The sequence below is a fragment of the Stegastes partitus genome, unplaced genomic scaffold (genome assembly GCF_000690725.1).
Source record: "Stegastes partitus isolate 25-593 unplaced genomic scaffold, Stegastes_partitus-1.0.2 Scaffold306, whole genome shotgun sequence".
In the NCBI taxonomy this organism is placed as follows: domain Eukaryota; kingdom Metazoa; phylum Chordata; class Actinopteri; family Pomacentridae; genus Stegastes; species Stegastes partitus.
In genome coordinates this window covers 42,303-63,172 of record NW_007578037.1, presented here as the reverse complement: position 1 = coordinate 63,172, position 20,870 = coordinate 42,303, and the positions used below count along the sequence as shown (strand labels likewise).

The 20,870-nt window shown below is 39.9% G+C and overlaps 1 protein-coding gene across 1 annotated transcript; it reads right to left on the bottom strand.

Moving 5' to 3' along the window:
- Nucleotides 1–460: 460 nt before the first annotated feature.
- On the bottom strand, nucleotides 461–15,488 carry mmp25b (matrix metallopeptidase 25b). The gene is made up of 11 exons (XM_008283275.1): nucleotides 15,401–15,488; nucleotides 15,200–15,291; nucleotides 13,708–13,840; nucleotides 13,432–13,576; nucleotides 9,265–9,572; nucleotides 8,900–9,079; nucleotides 7,909–7,993; nucleotides 7,573–7,655; nucleotides 7,265–7,417; nucleotides 5,397–5,690; nucleotides 461–1,599 (listed from the first exon to the last, which is right to left on the bottom strand). Exons 2-11 carry the CDS (start codon nucleotides 15,281–15,283, stop codon nucleotides 1,343–1,345), a joined length of 1,722 nt encoding a protein of 573 aa, XP_008281497.1. The 5' UTR covers nucleotides 15,284–15,291; nucleotides 15,401–15,488; the 3' UTR covers nucleotides 461–1,342.
- Nucleotides 15,489–20,870: the final 5,382 nt, after the last annotated feature.

Sequence of the window (20,870 nt, the reverse complement as noted above, 5' to 3'; positions counted from 1 at the left end):
AGACTTCACTCATGTGCATCACTTTCCTTTCAGAGCCACAGTTTCTAACCACAAAATCCGAGCCGCTTCATCTCAAGTCACCTGACTGGTGCCGGAACTAAAAGGTGAACGGAGAGGGACACCAGTTCATCAGGCTCATCAGCGTTCAGAGATTGTTATCATGTTGCTCTTCATCCTTTTATTTGCAACCTTTTGTAACAGCCAGACTCAGTGTCTCTTTGATGTGTCCGCTCTCAGAGGGAGAGATGTTCCTCATAAATCTATCGCTCTGTGATCTCGGTCATCTCATAGGGGACTGTCACTGGAGAATGATCAACATTTAGTCCTTTCAGCGGTTCCCATACGAGTCATGGATGGATGTGACAAACTAATAGCAAGAACAAAGCTTGAAGGTGGCGAGATGAAGATTTTAAAAGTTGTTAGTCATAGCCAGGGATGAAGAAACAACACAAGAAGGAAATTAACATCAAGAGATTTTATAATATTTTCTAATAAATGGTCCCATTTGTTGATTTTCTTGCATACATGCAGCAACAGTTTGAAACCTGTATACATGTGGCCGAAAAGCTTGGCTTAAACTTATTTTAACCACAAAATGATTTACCTTAACATCATAGCAACACGTGATGACACTTTTAGCCCAATCTGTAATTCAAATAATCAAATTTAAACAGGTTTCAGTGTAAAAGAACAAAAACGTTGCGTGTACAACACATGTGAAATCATACTTCCAAAATCTAAAAATGTAGCAACACCTAAGCTCAGGTCCCTTTAACCATTTCACATCATAGGTTCATTCACCAAAATCATATCTTTATCTGTACTGTACATACATATATAAACACGTGCACAAATATCTGATTAATTCTAAGTAAATTAGCTTCAGCAGAAACATTGATTATTGCAGTCTGTTTGTGTTGCCTGCTTCCCGTCCAAACATGGGAGGGTTGTATACAACCTAGTTATGGAGGGAGTAGCCCTTGTGCTGGATGAGGGTGTTACATTTCCATGCATTCACCTACACAGGCTCCATGTAATCCAATACTTACTCTAGAAAAAGGAACTTGTGAAATTGTATAGCAGGAGGGAGAGAGGATGCGGAGGCCACTATTTTAACAGGTCAGCAGTATGTTCTGATCAGATAAAGTATCTAACAGAAGCTTCATGTTAAAGCATAAGGTGGGCATCTAACTCAGGCTTTCTATGGCATTAGCATGTAATGTGAAACCAGTGTGTGGGCTGTAATGTTCTGTGAGTGTTTGCTGACGTTAAGAGTCTCTGTTACCCTCCAGTGGAATGAGGGGAGAAGTACAAAAACAGCCACTGAGTCGTCACACACAATCTAAACTCTAAAAAACTCACTGATTACTAATATAACAAAGATCAGGAGGATCCAACTGCTTCTCAGCGATGAAGAGGATCCCCGTAAGTCGCAGCGGCATTCATGTGGGAATCGAGGATTTGCTGCTGTGGCGGTGGAAGGAGGAGCTGGACATCTGAGCCAATCTTCTCCGATGGATTTGCGAGGGACGTTGTCTTGGTTCAGTCCTCCTTTCATGAGCACCCAGTAGGAGCTGTCTTTGAAGAAGTAGGCATCTCCTAAAGAACAGCAGCAGTGTAAACATTGGTTTAAGCATCCGCTTCTTGTAGACTGGAACAGTGATGCTACATAAATGCAGACATTATTTTATTTCAGGCATGAACCTAAAATTGAACTGTTTGGCCGTAATGACCATCGTTACATTTGGAGGAAAAAGGAGGAAGCTTGAAGCCTGAGAACATCATCCCAACTGTGAAGCATGGGGGTGGCAGCATCATGTTGTGGGGGTGTTCTGCTGCAGGAGGGACTGGTGCACTTCACAGAATAGATGGCATCATGAGGAAAGAACATTATGTGGAAATATTGAAGCAACATCTCAAGACATCAGCAGGAAGTTAAAGATTGGGCACTAATGGGTCTTCAGATGGACAATGATCCTAAACATACCGCCAGATTAGTTACAAAGAGGCTTCAGGACAACAAAGTCAGTGTTGTGGAGTGGCCATCACAAAGCCCCGATCTCAATCCTGGAGAACATTAGTGGAGCAAGGAGACCAACAAACCTGACTCAGTTCCACCAGTTCTGTCAGGAGGAATGGGCCAGAATTCATCCAACCATTGTGAGAAGCTTGTGGAAGGAAACCCAGAACGTTTGACCCAAGTCATACAGATTAAAGGCAACGCTACCAGATACTGAGGAGATGGATGGAAACTTCTGACTTTGAAGAAAGTAATATAAGATTCTCTCTCTCATTATTCTGACGTTTAGCAAATATAAATAGTCTTGGTAATCCTAGCTGACCTAAAACAGAAGAATTTTAGTCACATTTAATGTCAAACAGTGAGAAAAAAAACAGTGATGTGTCTTTTTATACAGTGTGTGTAAACTGGTTTTATGTGTATGAGGCAGCTGGCTTTCCTTTTAATTTCTTGATAATGTGACGCCGATGATTCATGAAGTTTCCTCTGAACAGACCTTCAGGACGCGGCAGCTATTTATTCTCCCCAGTTATCTCTCCTCAGGCAGTTTTACTACTGGGAGCCACAGGGCATCTCAGGTTGTCAGTGAGCCATGAGAAATGAGATTTGGGGGTGAGAATGAAACCTGGAGCTCCTCACCAGTCAGACGGAACCGAAGAAGGTCTGATTAGCCAACGTTTGCATGCTCATATGCTAAAGTAAGATGGTGAAGATTGTAAATCATACTTATTAAATATCAACAGATGAGCCTATCCTTGTTTAGATAAAAGCAGTAATAAATATGACATTTAATTCATAGTAATTTCTGATTAATTTGATGTGATTGTGTGATTGGTCACTTTAAGCCTGGTTTTGATATTTAAATTTATAATGCCCCATAGAAAAAAATTCAAATTAATTTAAGAGAATTTTCATTAATAATAATAAAAATAAAAAAAAACATGAAAAGACAGTTGAAATACAATTGAAAATGTTTAGCAATATCACAAATAATTCCTTTTGTTTAGGAATGTAACTGTTCAATTCAGTTTTGATACTGTAAATATTTTCTGCAACCACATTTTGTGACTGAGTAGCACTAATTGTGCCGTAATGCTTTTGTTACGCAAACGTCCTGTTGCTGGTATTTTGCACATCTAGTTTCGTCAGTGCCCATAAACCACATTTTGACGCTGATGAATTGTAAACTCAAGTATCATGTATGATTAATTATCTTCGCTTTGATCAGTCACCTTTCATTGCTCTAGTTACTCCTCATTCCGCTTTGTGCATGCAAACTGAAAAATGTCCTCAATCTGAAACAGGTTCCTTCATGACCTTATTTATTTATGTACAGTTTGTAATTTTACAGACTTTTCCTGCATTTTTGAAAAATAGACTATCAATATATTTATGTTTAGTGTAAAATTACAACAACCTATGACTATTTTTTTTAAAGAAAGCTAATTTTTATTTTAATTTATGATATATATATTTTTTACATGAAACGACAGTGGAAATGCAGTGGAAAATGTTTAGCAATATCATGAATAATTCCTTTTTATTTTATAAGATGATCAGACGTGAACTTTTTAAAATTTGGTGAACTGAGGTGGAATGACTCTTGTTAAACAGTCACAACATAACCGGAAGATTTTGTTTCCTACCAGTAAAGAAGATGATCCTGCTGTCACGCATCCTTAAATTCTGTTTCGATACCATAGGTATGTTTTGCAACCACATTTTGCTACTGGGGCTGCAAGGTGGCTCGGTGGTTAGCACTGTTGCTTCGCAGCCAGAAGGCCGCTGGTGAGGACACCTGGGATCTCTCTGTGTGGAGTTTGCATGTTCTCCCCGTGCACTGTGGGTTCTCTCCAGGTTCTCCGGCTTCCTCCCACACAGTCCAAAAACATGTTGAGGTTAATTGGTGATTCTAAATTGTCCGTAGGTGTGAATGTGAGTGTGCTTAGTTGTTTGTCTGTAAGTGTAGCCCTGTGATAGACTGGTGACCTGTCCAGGGTGTCTCCTGTCTTCACCTTAAGTCAGCTGGGATAGACTCCAGCCCCCCGTGATCCTCATGAGGATTTAGCGCTGTATAGATGATGGATGGATGGATTTTGCTACTGATTAGCACGTATTGTGCCCGACTGCTTTTGTTAAATAATTGTTCTGTTGCTAGGACTATGCATGACTAGTTCCGTCACTACTCACCAACCATTTTATGATGCTGATGAACTGTAAACTCAAGTATCATATGAGGAAACAATTATGTTTGTATCTAGGCTGTAATCAGTCACCTTTTGTTGCTCTGGCTACTCCTCATTCCTTTTCAGCGTCTGCGTGCAAACCGAAAAATGTCCTCAAACTAAAATATCCTCCTCCATGACCTTGTTTATTTATCTACAGTTTATGACACAGATTCATTGCATATCTGTGCATGAGAACACAGCGTTACCTTCTGCCCAGCTGATGATGACGCAATTTTCCTGCAGCTCCACCTTGATACGTTCAGTGCGTCTGTGTGGTTTATCAGTCATCAAGGTTACAGTGGTTTTATGTGTATGAGGCAGCTGGCTTTCCTTTTAATTTCTTGAAAATTTATGACCAATGATTCATGAAGTTTCCTCTGAACTGACCTACAGGACGCGGCAGCTATTTATTCTCTCCAGTCATCTCAGTTCTATCAGGCAGTTTCACTACTGGGAGCCATAGGGCATCTCAGGTTGTCGATGAGCCATGAGTCTGACTGGCAAACGTTTGCATGCTCATATGCTAAAGTAAGATGGTGAAGATTGTAAATCATACTTATTAAATATCAACAGATGAGCTTATCCTTGTTTAAATGAGAGCAGTAATAAATATGACATTTAATTAATAGTAATTTCTAATTATTTTGATGTAATTATGTGATTGGTCACTTTTCCCCATAGGGAAAAATAATATTTAAGAGAAGTTTTACTTGTTATTTTACAGACTTTTCCTGTAATTTTTGAAATACACAAAAAAGTCAAAACAACTACAGAAATAGGCTGTGAAGGCATTTGTTTAGTGTAACATTACATACAAACCGCATTTTGCCACTGAGTAGCACTAATTGCGCCGTAATGCTTTTGTTACGCAAACATCCTGTTGGTGGTATTTTGCACATCTAGTTTCGTCAATGCCCATAAACCACATTTTGACAGCGATGAACTGTAAACTCAAGTATAATGTGTGATTAATTATCTTGGCTTTGATCAGTCACCTTTCATTGCTCTAGTTACTCCTCATTCCGCTTTGTGCATGCAAACTGAAAAATGTCCTCAACCTGAATTAGCTTCCCTCATGACCTTGTTTCCATATTTACAGTTTGTGACACAGATTCATTGCATATCTGTGCATGAGAACACAGCGTTACCTTTTCCCCAGCTGATGATGTCATCCATGTGGACGGGGATCCCCCCCCAGAGCTTGTTTTCTCGTGGGTAACCCGACTCTGGCTGCCTGGTCACCAGTTCACCTTTACGGCTCTCATCAAACCTCCAGTACTCCCCTTCGCTGAACAGGTAGGTCTTGCCGTTGTGGGCCCAGACGAAGGCTGCGTCCACCCTGTCCACCAGCTGCCCGTTCTTCCTCCTCATGCCCCACTCAGAGAGGGGCCGGGGGTAGCCAGCCATGGCCTCTGTGTCCTTAAAGACCCAGTACTCAGATCCTGCACAGGGGGAGAGAGGTGTTTATGCAAAAATCAAAAAGTTTACTTACTTTACCATGATTAGGTTTATTGTGTGTATTTATTTGCATTTGATTCTATTTTGTTATTAGTTTTGTAAAGCTATTTTTAAAGAAAAGGAGATGCAAAGGAGTGTTAAAATGCTGATTACTGCATTCAGCATTGAAGGGCCATGTCTCGGCTTTACTCTGAGTAGCTTTACATCATACAGAAAGAACTGTGCAATCTGTGTACACACACACACACACACACACACACACAATATAAATCCAAATGTATGGTTTTAGACTAGGACAAAAAAAATTCAAGTGACTGATGGCTCTTTATCAGACTGCTTTCAGAGAGAGGTTGTAGAGTAGCTAGCTGAATCTGCCTGTTTGGGTTTGGTGTTTCCTTCTTTTTGTGTTTTATTTGGAAGAATTTGTCACGTATGTGTTTCTGCATGACAGAATCAAGAGAAATGACTGAAATCAAGTCATGGCAGCATAATGTTGTCTGTGCAAGTGTCCAGTGTGACAGAAAAGTCTGGTTTTTATTACAATCTGCCCCTCGCTAATTTACTTAAAGTCATTCTCCAGTCATTGATTAAACCTGTAAAAACTCATCTCTGTGAATCAAAGTTTCATTTTTAGAAGTTTTGTGTGTCCCTGCCATAAATTGCCCTAATACGTGGCTCTACACTGTTGCTTCCTCTAGGATGTCCACACCACTCTCTCAATGCACTCCTGCCTACTTGGTGCAGCTCGAGCACATCAGCTCAACTATGACTCTGCTTAAACACTGTAAAACTACTCTCCACTGTGGTAAGTTGTGGTATTGGAGTAATTCAAACATATATGTTTGAGCTAGAAAGTTGGCAGGATTGGTTCCTTAGATTTGTTGCATATCAAATCCCAGAAGTCTGAGTCTGTGTTTTTAAAGCTATCAACGATATGCTGCAGTTTCAAAGCAGAAATGCTTATTTTGATCATGATGCGAACCCAGCATATAAACCCATACATGGACATGTTAACAAGGTGAAACAAAAAAAACACAAATTAATTTGCCCTGGTGGGAGTCTCTATGTATAGTCTTTCTTTAGTAGCTATAATTAAACATCCGTCCACAAAATCTCCCCTTTAAAGAATAGCATCTAACTCATGAGAACCACATTCACACCTCCCACACCAACTCAGCTCACAAAAAAATAGGGTAATTCACAGAATACGTCACTCCAGACCATCTTCAGCTGGACTGATTTTTTTTTTTAATGGTTAAAATAACTTTAAACATTGCTCCACAGACTGGCTTGAAGAAAACAGAGCAAAAATCGACATGACCCAACCTTCTTTAAGAATCTTTAACTTGGAACTAACTTTATGTATGAGACCAGATTTTTATTTGTTTTACTTAATAACATATGTATAACATAACATATAACATATGTATGCACAGAAAAAAAAGAATCAGACAAATATGAAATGATCAAATGGGAACTTTTTTAAAAAATTGGTGTGCTGAGGTGGAATGACTTGTGTTTCACAGCCACAACATAACTGTAAGATTTAGTTTCCTACCAATGAAGAAGATGATCCTGCTGTCGCTCTTCCTCTCATACACGGCATCAATCTTATCTGTCCCTGGCGGAAGGCCTCTCCAGAAGTTTTTGATCTGAGCTGGATTTAGGGACACCAAAGACCTGTCTCGCTGAGTCCTCCAGAAGTTTGAACCTTTCCCAGAAAAGAGATGATAAAGGGGATTACCGAGAGTATTTATGGTGATTTCAAATACTGTTTGTTTTTGTTGTTCCATAAACAATGTGGACAATTAAGAGGATTTTTAAAGTTTGTATAAGGTGTGATATATATTGATGTTTTCTTCTTACCTTTAAAAAAGAAGACCTCTCCTCTGATGTTTGCTACTGCGTCAAAGCCTCCCTGACAGCGCTCATGGAACGAAGGATCAGAGCTGAAACACAGAAAGTTCAGTCAGAACTCTCGTCTAACTGTATTTTTTCTTGGATGTAGTTTGATAAAACAATCACTAGAGGGTGCAACAACACGTGGAGCTGCCACAATGGGCCTCCAACACAAGGCTTTTATCTTTAACTTATTATTGATCTGACATTACTAATACATTACATTATGAATACGAGTATAAACAAATAAGTGCTCATTGTCAGGATGGAGATGCAGTAGGAGTCTTGACTGGTTTGACTCACTACTTTGTTGGTTTTGGTGGAGGTGGACTGGGCAGGCGGGGCAGGTCAGGATCAACGCCACCCGGACGACCGCCATCCTTCACACCTACGACCAGAACAGTGACAGCGGACAACGTTGACTGAACGATGACGGCACAAGAAAAGTTTGCAAGCAACCCACATTTCTCTCGGTAGCCAGTGAGTGTCAGACACACAGGATGCAACCTGTTTCTTTTTTAGTACGTGAAGGAATGGTTGCTAACCGCAGTGCAGGAGGAGTGCACCTTTGCACACATACAGGACAAGATTAATGAAATATGTCATCAGAGGGGAGTTTTGACCTTTTGACTGGGGGATTTTTTATCAAGCTGTAAAATATTATTCCTGTAACAGATGATAGAAAACAAACATTTATGAAGTTTTAGCTCGTAGTATAGGCTGTGAAATATGAAGCGTAGGCCCATGTCAAATTCTAAAGCTATAGTCAACCACAAACTGCCAGTGGTCACATTCTCATAGACTGTTACTATTTCCTGCTTCACTGAATCAACTAATATGTGAATTCTTAGGAAGATGGCAGAGCAAAAGGGATCTTAGAGTGTTTTTTTAGCCACTCTAATGGCGCAACATGGCATTATTCATCTGTTGCCCAGCCGGTCTACCACAACAACAGTTGGACTGATTGCTAAATGAATGCTTTTGTCAAACTTCAAAGTGCAGTGAGCCCGGTTGTAAACAGAGAATGTTGCTTCTCCACATTTCAAGAACCGTGAATTCAATGATAGTGCTTTGATAAGTTGAAATAAAACCATCAAATAAAGCAGTAGGAGGATTGCGCCATCCTGTACAGCTGCAAAGCTATTCTCAGCCCCAACAGGTGTCTTTGCTTCGCCCACGGTTTCCTCAAGTTTCCTTTTTAAGACTGAGGTAAAGATACAAACACACAAAACACACATGTTGTATGTTGACTGTAATACATAAGACATATGATGGGGCAGTAAGTCAGACTGACCGTAGAGCTCCTGGATGGCCATTCTGTCATCAGAAGGCAGCTTAAACTTGAAAATGTCTCCCACCGGACCCTGGTAGTACGGCCTCATGATGGACGGATCAGAGGAGGAATGAGACAGGCCCAGAGCGTGGCCGAACTCATGCACTGCAACTGTGAACAAGTCTATGGTGCTGCTGTCACCTGAGTAAGTGTGAAGCAAAAGTGTTACTGGATCACATAGGAAAACACAACGTGGGCATTTTGTGTCACCGAGTCGGTACACGTGTCTGGTTTCTGTGTGCTTTTTTTTGATTCTCTAGCTCACTGATCCAGTATGTTTTTAGTAGCTCAGATCTTCTAGATATCATATTTCAATCAATAAATACCTCCATAGCTCCAGATCTCATGATCATCAAAGTGTGTGTCACCCGCCACCTCATCCCTGCCAGGAAAGAAGGCGTGGGCCAGGGTGCCGCCCTGTCCGTCAAAAGGGTACCCGTCATCATGGAGCAAACTGGCAAAAGACACTCTTATGTCTCCTCCGACTGTGGCCCCACTGCTGCTGTCGCCCTGCAGCCGACGGAAATTCAAGGGGGCCGCGTCACTCCAGGATTTGAAGGCGTAAAACATCAGATTGTCCACCACATCGTTGGTGAGTCTGGGTGAGATGGAAGGGTTCGGGTAGCTGTGGACACTGCAGACAAGAGCTTGTATTAGAATTTCCTCTGAATCTGCTCTCTGTCATTCTTTCGTTTTCCTTACCCTTCACAACCATCTGTTTTGTCTGTCACCAAAGTCTGTATGTCATGTTTATAGCATGAGTCATTCAGCTGGTTAAAACTTCTACATCTTAAAGGGATATTGTGCATTTTGAGAATTTCACTATTTTTAAAAATCCTAATCCTTAAAGGAGAAAGGGTAAATCCTTCTGCATTTTATATATTTTTGATAACAAATCCCATCCAAAGACCAACTATGAAACAATTCTACTAAGAAGTACTGCCTGTCACCCCTACACTGACTGTCACTGCTGGGCAGGTGAGAAGACAGCTGCAGAGACTCCACACAGCCAAAGCTGCAGGCCCTGATGGAATGAGCCCTAAGGTCCTGAAAGCTTGTACCCTCCAGGTACGAGAAGTGCTTCACCAGGTCTTCAATCTGAGCTTGAATCTTCAGGGAGTTCCCGTGGTGTGGAAGAAATTGTGTCTCGTTCCTGTCCCGAAAATGCTGCCCCCCAGCGACCTCAAGGACTACAGGCCTGTGGCACTGATGTCACACATCATGAAGACCCTGGAATGACTCGTCTTCTGGATCCCCTCCAGTTTGCCAATCAACCCCGCCTCGGAGTGGACGACGCCATCATCTACCTGCTCAACAGAGTCTACACCCACCTGGATAAGCCGGTCAGCAGAATCATGTTTTTTGATTTTTACAGTGCGTTTGACACCATCGGGCTGGCTGAGAAACTGACAGCGATGCAGGTAGATGCCCCACTGATGTCCTGGATGGTGAACTATCTGTCTGGAAGACCACAGTACGTACATGTAGGACAGAGTGACCAGCAACACTGGAGCTCCACAGGGGACCGTCTTCTCTCCCTTCCTGTTCACTCGCTACACCACGGATTTCAACGACTGCTCGGAGACCTGCCACCTTCAGAAACTTTCTGACGACTCTGCAGTGGTCGGATGTATCACTGGTGGTGATGTGAGAGAGTACAGGATGGTGGTGGACAACTTTGTCACTTGGAGCGAGAGGAACCACCTTCAGCTAAACGTGACAAAGACCAAGGAACTGGTCGTGGACCTCAGCTCGTTCAGCAATAGACTGTTGCTGCCACGCTGCACCACAGAGCGACACAGGAAGTCATTCCTGCCTGTTGCCATCAAACGGCTAAATTCCACACTTTAAATATGATACTGGACAAATCTTCATACAATCTGCACCTTAACTGTACATACGTGTAAATATGTTTGTTCTGTGGTCAGTGTGTTTTAAATGCAGGTTAGATGTGTTTTTCTATGTGGAACTGGTCATTTGGCACCATCTTCTGACGTTGAGAAAATCCTGCAGGAAAGATTTGTGAAAGTTGTCCCTTTTTGATGATGTCAGCAGTTTGAGCCCGCTGTCCGATGTCAGAGCATGAGCTGCTTTCCTCCAGTCTCGAGAGCTTCTGCATCATTAAGTTGGTCTTTGAAGGCATTGTCAGTATGCCAATAACAAATCTGGTTTAAATCGTGGGACGTTAATGTTTATTTAGTGGGAATGTTTTGTAATAAAAGCCCTAACTAGCTTGTAGCCAACATATTTGATTTATGTGAAATTTGCATTGTTTATTGCTGGTTAACCTTTTTTAACCCCAATGTATGTTTTGCTTGTCAGTTTCACCCTACTCCCTTCGGCTATATAAAAGAGTGAACATGAATCTTCTTGTCAGCGTGATCGTTTAACCTGACTGTCAACTCCAGCAAGGCGTTGGAGGTAGAGAGCAGTACAATAAAAAACAAAAAATCTGACGAACTGCACGGCGCAGCCAGCCGTACTACAGCAGCAAGCTCAAGTTATTGCTCCATGTAATACTGCACTCAGTTCAACATCACAATGTCAAAGAACAGCTCCACTACAGGATCAGTGAGAAGCACATCAAACACATCCTGCTCATCTCGACAATCTGAAGGTCCATCAGCCAGTAAAGCAGCTGCTGCCCAGGCAGAGGCTGAACAGCTAAAACTGAAGCAGCATTCACTGAAAAGCAGAGGTGGGAAGTAACAAAGAACAAATACTTTGTTCCTGTACTTAAGTGGATTTTGCAGGTGTCTGTACTTTACTTGAGTATGAATTTTTCTGACGACTTTTTACTTTTCCTCCCTACATTTGAGCACAAATATCTGTACTTTCTACTCCTTACATTCTCTAAACTGGCTTGTTGCTTGTTTCAACCTCAGCAGATGACGACATGACGTACAAGACGTGACAACAAACATCTTAATCTTTCCCAGCAGTGTGCAGTTTGTCACTGAAGCTCAACACACCTCTGCCTGCCTCAGCTGCCTGCCAGAGGCTTTTCAGCACTGCAGGACTGATTTTCAGACGCAAAAGGGGCCCGTCTTCATTCAGAGAACTTTGAGAACCAGCTTCTGCTGAGGCTCAATAAAAGATGTTGGTCGTCTTGAAGAGACGAGTGTTTCCATGTTGATTATAATGTTTAATGTTCATAATGTTGCTGAAATGGAAAACTGTCCGGTGATGTTTTTCTCTGTACCAACTCTGTGCAGGTTCTTAAAGGATGAAAACAATCTCATTTTGTGTGCTTAAAAGTTTTTTCAAAAGAGGCCTCGTGTATCATCGAAGCTAAAAATTTTACTTTTTACTTTTGTACTTAAGTACATTTCTGATCCTGTACTTTTTTACTTTTACTTGAGTAAATGAATTGAATCAGTACTTCTACTTTTACCAGAGGCTATTTTTACACAAGTATCTCTACTTCTACTGAAGTAAAGAATGTCAGTACTTTTGCCATCTCTGCTGAAAAGGAGAATGATTTAAAGCTGGAGAAAGTAGAATTAAAAGCTTCCACACAGTAAATAAATTTTTTTTTTTGTTATATTTGTAGATTCATTTTGAAACTCATCAGGCTATCTAGCAATATTTTTCTGTAGTAAAACTGGTCATAACTGTTCAGTCAATTCTAAAAGTTCAACAAAAATGACTTTTAAAAAATTGCAACCAAGAATCAAGTATTAAAAAGTATTCTATATATTTTATTTAGTATTTTTGTGACATGCAGCCACAAATCTGACTTATTGGCTTCTGCATAATCGGTTTTTAATGTTAATGTGTGCTCAAAGATGGGACTTTTCGGGATCTTTTCATATTTTACCCCTACAAACTAGTTTTCTGATCATCTGAGCTACTTGTCTGATATTGCAGATTCTAAGTTAATGTCATGATGAGAAATAACGGCGAACATTTCAGTCTTTTAGCTTTAATAGTTCCTGAGATACTGTCATTCAAACATAGCCTCAAATCAATTTTACTATTTAAAATCTTTTTTAATCTGTCTTTTTATGGTGTCTTTTATTATATATTTACTACAATTCCTCCTCGTGTCTTTTCTAAAGCACTTTGATATGCCTTGGATTGTAGATCTGTCTTTCTAATTTCTCCACGGATGGATCCTGATATATTGCAGTTCATTATTAACTACAAACATCACATCACATGTCTGTAGTAAACATTCACACAGCTTGAACATGCTCACAGCCACAGTGGTGGAAATATTACATACAACAATATTAGATGTCCAGTTTGTATGCAGGCACACAGAGCAGCTAAATGCTAACCATGATTCTGCATAAAAAGATGCACTTTCCCCTTATCCTCTTTTAAGGTACCTTTAATCCTAACAAGCTTTCAAACAAAACATACTTTTGTGAAAACAGGATCTGTGTGTAATAACATGATAAATCAGGAAATCATTTTTAAGCAATCGTGGATGACACATCATATGATTCATACAGGGAAGACATAAAGTCACATGACAGGAAACATACCTCCATGTGAGATCTGTCTTGTGCCACTTCAGTCCTGACAGAGCGTATCTCTTCCTCCTCCTCTTCCTCCTCCTCATGTCCTCACCTCCTACTATATCCGGGAGGGAGCAGCGTGGTGTGGACATGAGCTTCAGGGTTTCATCATCTGCAAGACAAGTTGATCACGTATGTGGAAACTAAAGAGCAGAATAAAGGAAGTTTGAGACTTCATGTGATCCAGGACATGTGAAATTTAAGCTCCGTCGTCTTGACAGATGTAAGTTAAGAGGTCGTTACCGATTATCCCAGTTTCCTGGATCCCTCCGAATCTCTGCATGACACGAATGGCCTCCTCAATCCCCTCTTTGGTCTGCAGTTTGCTCGTGCGCGGGTCAGGAGGAGGAAGGTAGCCATACCTACTCAGCCAGTCCTGCACCAGAGAACAAGGAAACCACAACAAGTTTGGCGATTACACAAAAGATGATTACAACAGGTGTGAGAAAAAGCACATTTATTGTCTTTGCCTGTTACTTAATTCACCGTGAACTAACTCTGAACCACAGTGAAGCAACAATATTACTGAAATTCTGATATGTGACACTGAAAGCGCCCCACGTATGACTGTGGATCATCAGTCAGACCGATCATGTGGCTCATAAAGCATGCGTCAGCCACTTTTTACTCATCAATATTTAATGCTAGTGTTGAGTAAGTTGCTTGCTGAGGTAAGAACCAAAGAAGACGAATATACCAAGTAGAACCAGAATGACAGAGAGCAGGTGGAGAGTCTAGTATATTTCCTGAAATCATCAAACTAATGTTGAAACTGGACTCCACCCTGCCTGAGGTACAACTGAAGGAAAAAGGTGTCGGCTCACTTTTACTTTGAAAACGTTGTTTATTTCAAGTGGTTGAATTCACTCTTTAGTCTTTATATTGCATTTCAAACAAAAACTGGTATTTTTTTGCTATTTCTTTTCCAGCAAAACTGCATGTTTTACTATTTTTTTCTTTTCAATAATTTCGATTCCTACTGATTTCAAGCCGGCACATTAAGTTTCTGTGTTCAAACATGTTGTGTGTTCTTATCTGGCATCTTGAATATTGTGTCATCTGCACTCTTTTTGACCAGACGTCTAGAAACAACGATTCTCACGAATGTAAAGTTGCGCAAAAAGAAGGAATATTTATATCGTTTTTAGGGAAGTATTATTAACTGAAGTCAGCTTTTCTAACATATTGACGACACCGCTCATTTGTGATTTAGATAATCATTAGGCTTGTAGAGTTTCCCACTCTTAAACCATAAAAACTGCCTCAATGCAGAAACACAAAAGTCCTTTTTCTTGTTTTTATGATCCTCATGAGTCATCCGAACGCTGCCTATGTGCACTATAAGGCCCTTGTTCGCCTTATGTTTCCTCTCTCCGACAACTCTCTCACATCTGCCCGAGAAAAGCCTGGTGCACATTAATATTAACAGTAGTATGACACTTGCAAGTAAGGGGAGTTTTTTCCCCAAATAAATAAAATGTGTGACTAAATGATATGACTGAGATAGAAAATCCTAATCATCAAAGTGCTATACATCATCCTTCAGTCCTTCATCCATCTTACAGCGAGACAAAAGAAAATGTGTTGGATTTATTTTTTTTTTTACTACAGAACTGGACAAATGAATGCCAGTGACACGCCGTCCCTCCATCTACATCTACACAGCTACAGAGGTGCCACACAAACATTTACACATTTTATTAAAACATATTTGTAGTTGATATTTTCCACTCACCACCGCTCTGCTGTATTGATCGGGCACCGCTGTTGTGCTTCCCACTAAGGTGAAAGTCATCACCAACAGAAGACCCAACTCCATTCCAGCAACTACAACAGAAGGGCCCCGTTATTAACAGGATGCTTCCTATGTGCAGGAAACCCAGACATTTCTTCCTCCAGAACATGTGAACTTCAAAAGAACTGAAACAAAGCTTACCGTTGTTTCTTCCTCTGCAGCTTCTGTCTCTCTTGAGACTAGGCGGGCTTGATCAATATCTACTCCCTGCCTCTCTCCCTCACTGTAGAGCAAGTGGCGTACAGCGTTAACCCTAACGTGTACGATGCATGATGGGGGTGGTTCCTGCTGTTGTTGCAATTATACGCCAGCATACAAAGGAAGTGTTGTACCGCCTTGCATGAGTTCTAAGTTTGGCAGTAGAGTGTTGGCTCTTATGTGAAACTAACTTTTTAGATGTAACATATTAAAATATACAGGTGCCTCATTATTAACCCGAAACAATGCAGATCGGTATTAATTTCTGGGATTCAAGTCTTTTTTTTTTTTTTTTTCAAGATTGCACATGTCCAGTTTTATCCATCAATTCATTTCATTGTTATCCATTTCATTACAATACTGTTCCTTATTTAACTACACTGCTACATTCATGAACAATCACTTTGCACTTCTGAACCATTTTAGCACATTTTTCATTTTTTAATTTAAATGTATTTATCCTATTTTAACGACCACATGGTTGCTACTGCTTTTGCACAGTTGCCTTGAATTGCCCCCAAAGGACAAACAAAGTTTATTTTAAAATGTTTTTATTCAAATTGAAGTGAATTTTCCATACATTGCTCTATCCTGCAGGCTGTGATTGTGTTTTGTTGTTTCTAGTGGGTGAAAGTTCAGGGCTGACAATAATATCAAGAATCATTAAACAATGCTCGCTTCAGCTTCAAAGATATTAGTGAAAAATAAAGATGAGCACGATTAGTCGACTTACCGATTAAACATTGCTATCCTTGAATATTCAGCACCAGATATAACAGTTTACTAAATTAATTATTGATATTTTACTAATGTACAAGTGTTACCTCGAAGGTTTAAAGCAACAAACTCATGTGGACGTTAGCTGGAGCTGCTACTGCTAGCGGCTAACCCCAACTCTAAACCAGGACAGTTTGGCAGTATTTTGATTTTGAAAATAAAAATAAGGTTGTATGCAGGATGTGTAATAAACTGGTATATAGGAACAATTCAAGCAATTTATAACCTCATTCAGCACAGCTCTGTCAACGCTAACGTCCATCCGTTTTCTATACGCCACTTTATCCTCTATAGAGAAGCTGTGCTAGCTACTGCGCCGCTAACTTGTATGGCATTTTAAACGTTCACAGTTAACTCCTATCTATTGAGTTGTTGTAATGTTTTGAAGGATAATGTCAAATATTCATGTGTATATAAGTTTACAGTTTGCTTACTGAAGAATTGAAGGTTTCAAATGATTCTGAAACACTTAAATACAATGTAGTTTTTTGGACTATTTTTTAATCTTGTTGTTAAATTGTTCTGCATTTTGATGTTTTTTCTGAGTTTCCTCACTTTGAAACTTCTCCAAATTCAGGTTTCTCTTTGACTGAGAAATTACTGAAAATTGTCTTGTGAAAAAAATTTCTGGTAAAAAAAAAACCAAAAAAAAACAGAAGTCCTAGATTTGCCTAGTGCGTGTTTCATACAATTAAAAACGAAATACTTGACATGTCATATTTCATATGCATTAGAAATAATCTAAAATCTAATTCTAATTTTAAGATAAAAGCCCAGTTTGGAACTTTATTTTCAAATGTAAGTGGCACAAAATCTGCCCCAATGAACTGAAATTGTCGGTTCATATTAAATTTCATCATCATTTTTGCACATATGCATTAGACTATGCTAAATCTAATACTACTCTAATAACCTGGCAAAAGAAATGGAAATATCATTTCCATTTGAAGATTTATTTAAATCTATTTTTATCTTACAGTGCACTTGAAATGATCCTGACATCTCAAACCGATTAAATTAATCAGTTTTATTTTGGCACCTTTGGAGTTCCATACACTTAAGATTGAAGTGAAAATTGCTAATTTAAAAAAAAAAAAAAAAAATGTAGTTCTTATTTTTAAAAAGAAATGTTTTGTGAATGTTGTTCAACACAGATAATAAATTTGAGGAGTATTGACGAGGCTGCATTAAGCTGGAGTGCTCTGGCATCTCACATCACATCTTTGAATCCCATTACGTTTGTGGGTCTGCATTTCTAGTCTCTCTACAAAGCATCGTTGGTGTTATCTTACCCTCTTCCTCCCTCCCTCCCCCTCCTCCCGTCTTTAATTTCTGTTCATCCTCCAGGGCCCAAGTGAGTCATGCCATTAGCACAGAATGCAGCTCGGCTAATGGCTGGACAGTTTCCGTCATGTCCACTTCATGTCGCTGCCCCATGGAAAATGAACAGTCTTTTAGCTGCTCAATATTTAGTAGTCTGGATTATGATGTACACTTTATGACCCGCTGTTGGTCTTTTGATGGCCAGTGACATAAAATATGAACAATGAACTCTGGGAAACTGAGTTTATATTAAACACTCTGGACTCCTGATGTTTGGAAGCTTGCAGTTTTCTTGTTTGGCTTTAAGAGAACCGTTGTACATCACATATGAACCAACGTTTTCAAAGCTCTATTCTTAATCTTTACCTAAACCAAATAACAAACAGTATATTAAACCTGCATTAACTTGTTTTTAGTGTTACGGCTGCTGCTGTATTCTGAGGAACTCCAGCTCCCTCTTCCCAGTAGGTGTGAGTGTGTGTTGTCTGTGGTGTGTGTGTGTGTGTGTGTGTGTGTGTGTGTGTGTGTGTGCACTCAGCCTTCAGGTCACCCTGCAGCAGGAACTGATTGAGCTGATGTGATTCCATCCACCTGCGCTGGAGGAGGCTGATCTACCAATCAGGAGCCACCAGGAGGATATAAGACGCCAGCAGACCAGCATTGGACAGCGAGCTGTTGCCAGCCCTGCTCATGTGCTTCTCTCTACCTTTTGATTGTATTACTTCAGTGAACTTGTTGAGGCACTAGACTCTGTAGTAAGAACCCTACGCCCTCCTCAGTTTTGCTGTCAGCCTCGCTAGCGTTTGAGTGCTGTTCTGATTGTATCTTTGTATTAGTTTGGATTAGTGAGATCGTTTTTATTTCATTTTTCTGCATAATGGTAATTTTAAACTCTAGGTCAGAGTCTCCTTTTGTTCTCATTTTCCCAGCACTCATTTAGTCTTTAGTTGCCTCACTTCTGTATTTATTGTTAAATCTTAACCTCACAACGTTTTATATTACTTCCCTTTTCCCTAGCAAGCTGGTTGCAACATAAATGGGGGCTCATCCGGGAGTTAAAAACTGTCAAAAGAGACCCGGAATATAAAAGCTGTTATTAATAATTAAAGGCGAGATTGTGGTAGTGTCTGGTAAATTGGTAAGATGTAAAATGGCACCCTTTGACTTGGAAAGCTTCCTGGCAAATCCTTTGCTCGATCAAATTAACAAATGTAGAAAAGATCATTAGCCACCTTGCAGAGCAGAAACAAGCTGACAAACAGACTAAATCATCCACCTTTAAATCTGGAGAGCATCATATAAAAGAGTTCACACGGTGCCAATTAAGTCGTATTTACACAGTTTAGTCTGATCTAAGTCTCTGTGCCTGGTAGATCTTTGGATTTTGTAGAATACTGGAGTTTCAAATCTGTTTTCTGTGGTGAATTTTCCAGCTAAAAATGGGTGCAACAGAGCTGCAGAGGGGAACGACCACAGGGACTAAACAGGCTACAGCAGCCGAGAATATGGCAAGAAGCATCGTAGAAGATCCTGATTAATCTCCAGATTAAAAAAAGAAACTCTGCTTTCAGTGGAAGAATTACAGTCGGCGACAACATACGTGACCATTTGTTGACAGAGTTGGTGTAATAACTCACTGCCAGTAGGGGGAGACAAAACCTCCACACTGCAGCTTTGAGTTGATATGCTGGCAAGAATGTGCTCATGTCTACATTCAGCATTAATCTGGAGCTGTGTTTCTGTCCAATAGATTTAAAACCAGTCCAATTTCTCCTGAGGTTTGCCCTTAATAAACTCATAATGTGTGATTGTTGTTGTTGCTGCAAAATGCATCAGTTGTACTAATGTACTAGAAGCTATTCCTTGAGAACAGCTGCCAGCTATGACTGCAAATGATCAGAGCAGTGACGGTGAGTCCAGGCGGTAAACTTGTAGATTAAAAGATGCTAAAATGCCCACTAGAACTCAGAGTTTGTACGTGTGTTCTGGTGACTGAAGCCTTTTACATAAAAACAGTCACGTGTTGACATAAAAACTACTAATTAAAGCAGCTTTAAATAAACCAGATGTTTAGATCCCATTACATTCTGATTATCTGTTGGAGGCTCCAAGTAAAGTAGAAATTCAATTAAACAAACTGCATTTTATTTGAATAACCGTGATGGCATCATATCACATTTGTCAAACATCATCCTTGTCTTTATATTATTTAAGCTGTCATGTTGAATTGTTATTCCTTTTTTTCTTTTTAATTTAGAACCACACAGACGCTGAGTAAAACGTAATCCGACACCACAAACGCAGACCTTTGAATTCATATTCATTACACACAGTTTTTATTTTCATTAAAGGGATCCAAGGCCTTCACAAAAGGGTTGACTCTTGGTAGCTATACAGTACTAACACAACACGCGACGACAACCAAAACAACACAAAGGACTTGTGTGAACGAGTGAAAAGACAAATAAATAAGAGCTGAAAGACATTTTCATATGAGATGCATCAACGAAACCAACAGTCGGAGGAAAAGTGAGCAGAGGTTGGAACTCCGCCAAGTACAGTAACGGCTTTTTGTACAATGCTTGCTTTCGTTTTCTGCGAGTAGCTGATTGTCTAGAGCGGCTTGTTTTTTTGGTCATGCACAGTTTGTTAAAGCCATTTGCTGTCGCAGTAATTTCACAGTTTATCCTTTTTTTTTTTAAAAATCTCCTCCACCGCCAGCTTTGATTGTCAGTCTCTGTCTAGTGTTTGCATTTGGCGGTTTGGAGGCAGCTTTGCTTTGCTGTAATGATGCTTGATTGTCACCGGCTGATGGATATGTGTCATTAGTGATGTACGAAAAAGAAAAAAAAACCCTGCCAATCCAAGTATCACTGCTAATTCTGCTGTGCAATTCCTTGTTTTTTTTTGGTTTTGGAATAATTAGATAAAAAATGATGTCCACATATATACAAAATAAAGAGAAAATTTTAAAAAACTTGACTTTTTTTCTCTTATACCTGTAAATCTGTGACATTTTCTTAATATTTATATTAATTTCACATTTCACGGAGCATCCCTAACAATTTACTCTACAAATTAAACTTTGAGGATGGTTTTGAGTCCACGGCGTGCTACATTCTTCCCTCCAGTAACATCCGACAATGTTCCACAGTTTTCTTCATCATACATGGATGTCTGTACAAAAATATGCAGTCTGAAGTGTAACGTTGCTGGCAGGAGAGGCAGGATTTACACTTTTTATTGGTACTTTTTTTTGTTCTTTTTTTGAAGTTTTAGTACAAGTGATTGCCGTAAGCAAGTCGAAAATCTT

Excerpts from the sequence above, each read along its gene's own strand:
- mmp25b (XM_008283275.1), bottom strand. The coding sequence starts at position 15,283 with ATGGAGTTGGGTCTTCTGTTGGTGATGACTTTCACCTTAGTGGGAAGC. Across the intron at positions 7,656-7,908 it reads CCACCAAAACCAACAAAGTA|CTCTGATCCTTCGTTCCATG; the intron begins GTGAGTCAAACC and ends TCTGTGTTTCAG. Across the intron at positions 1,600-5,396 it reads CATCATCAGCTGGGGAAAAG|GAGATGCCTACTTCTTCAAA; the intron begins GTAACGCTGTGT and ends GCTGTTCTTTAG.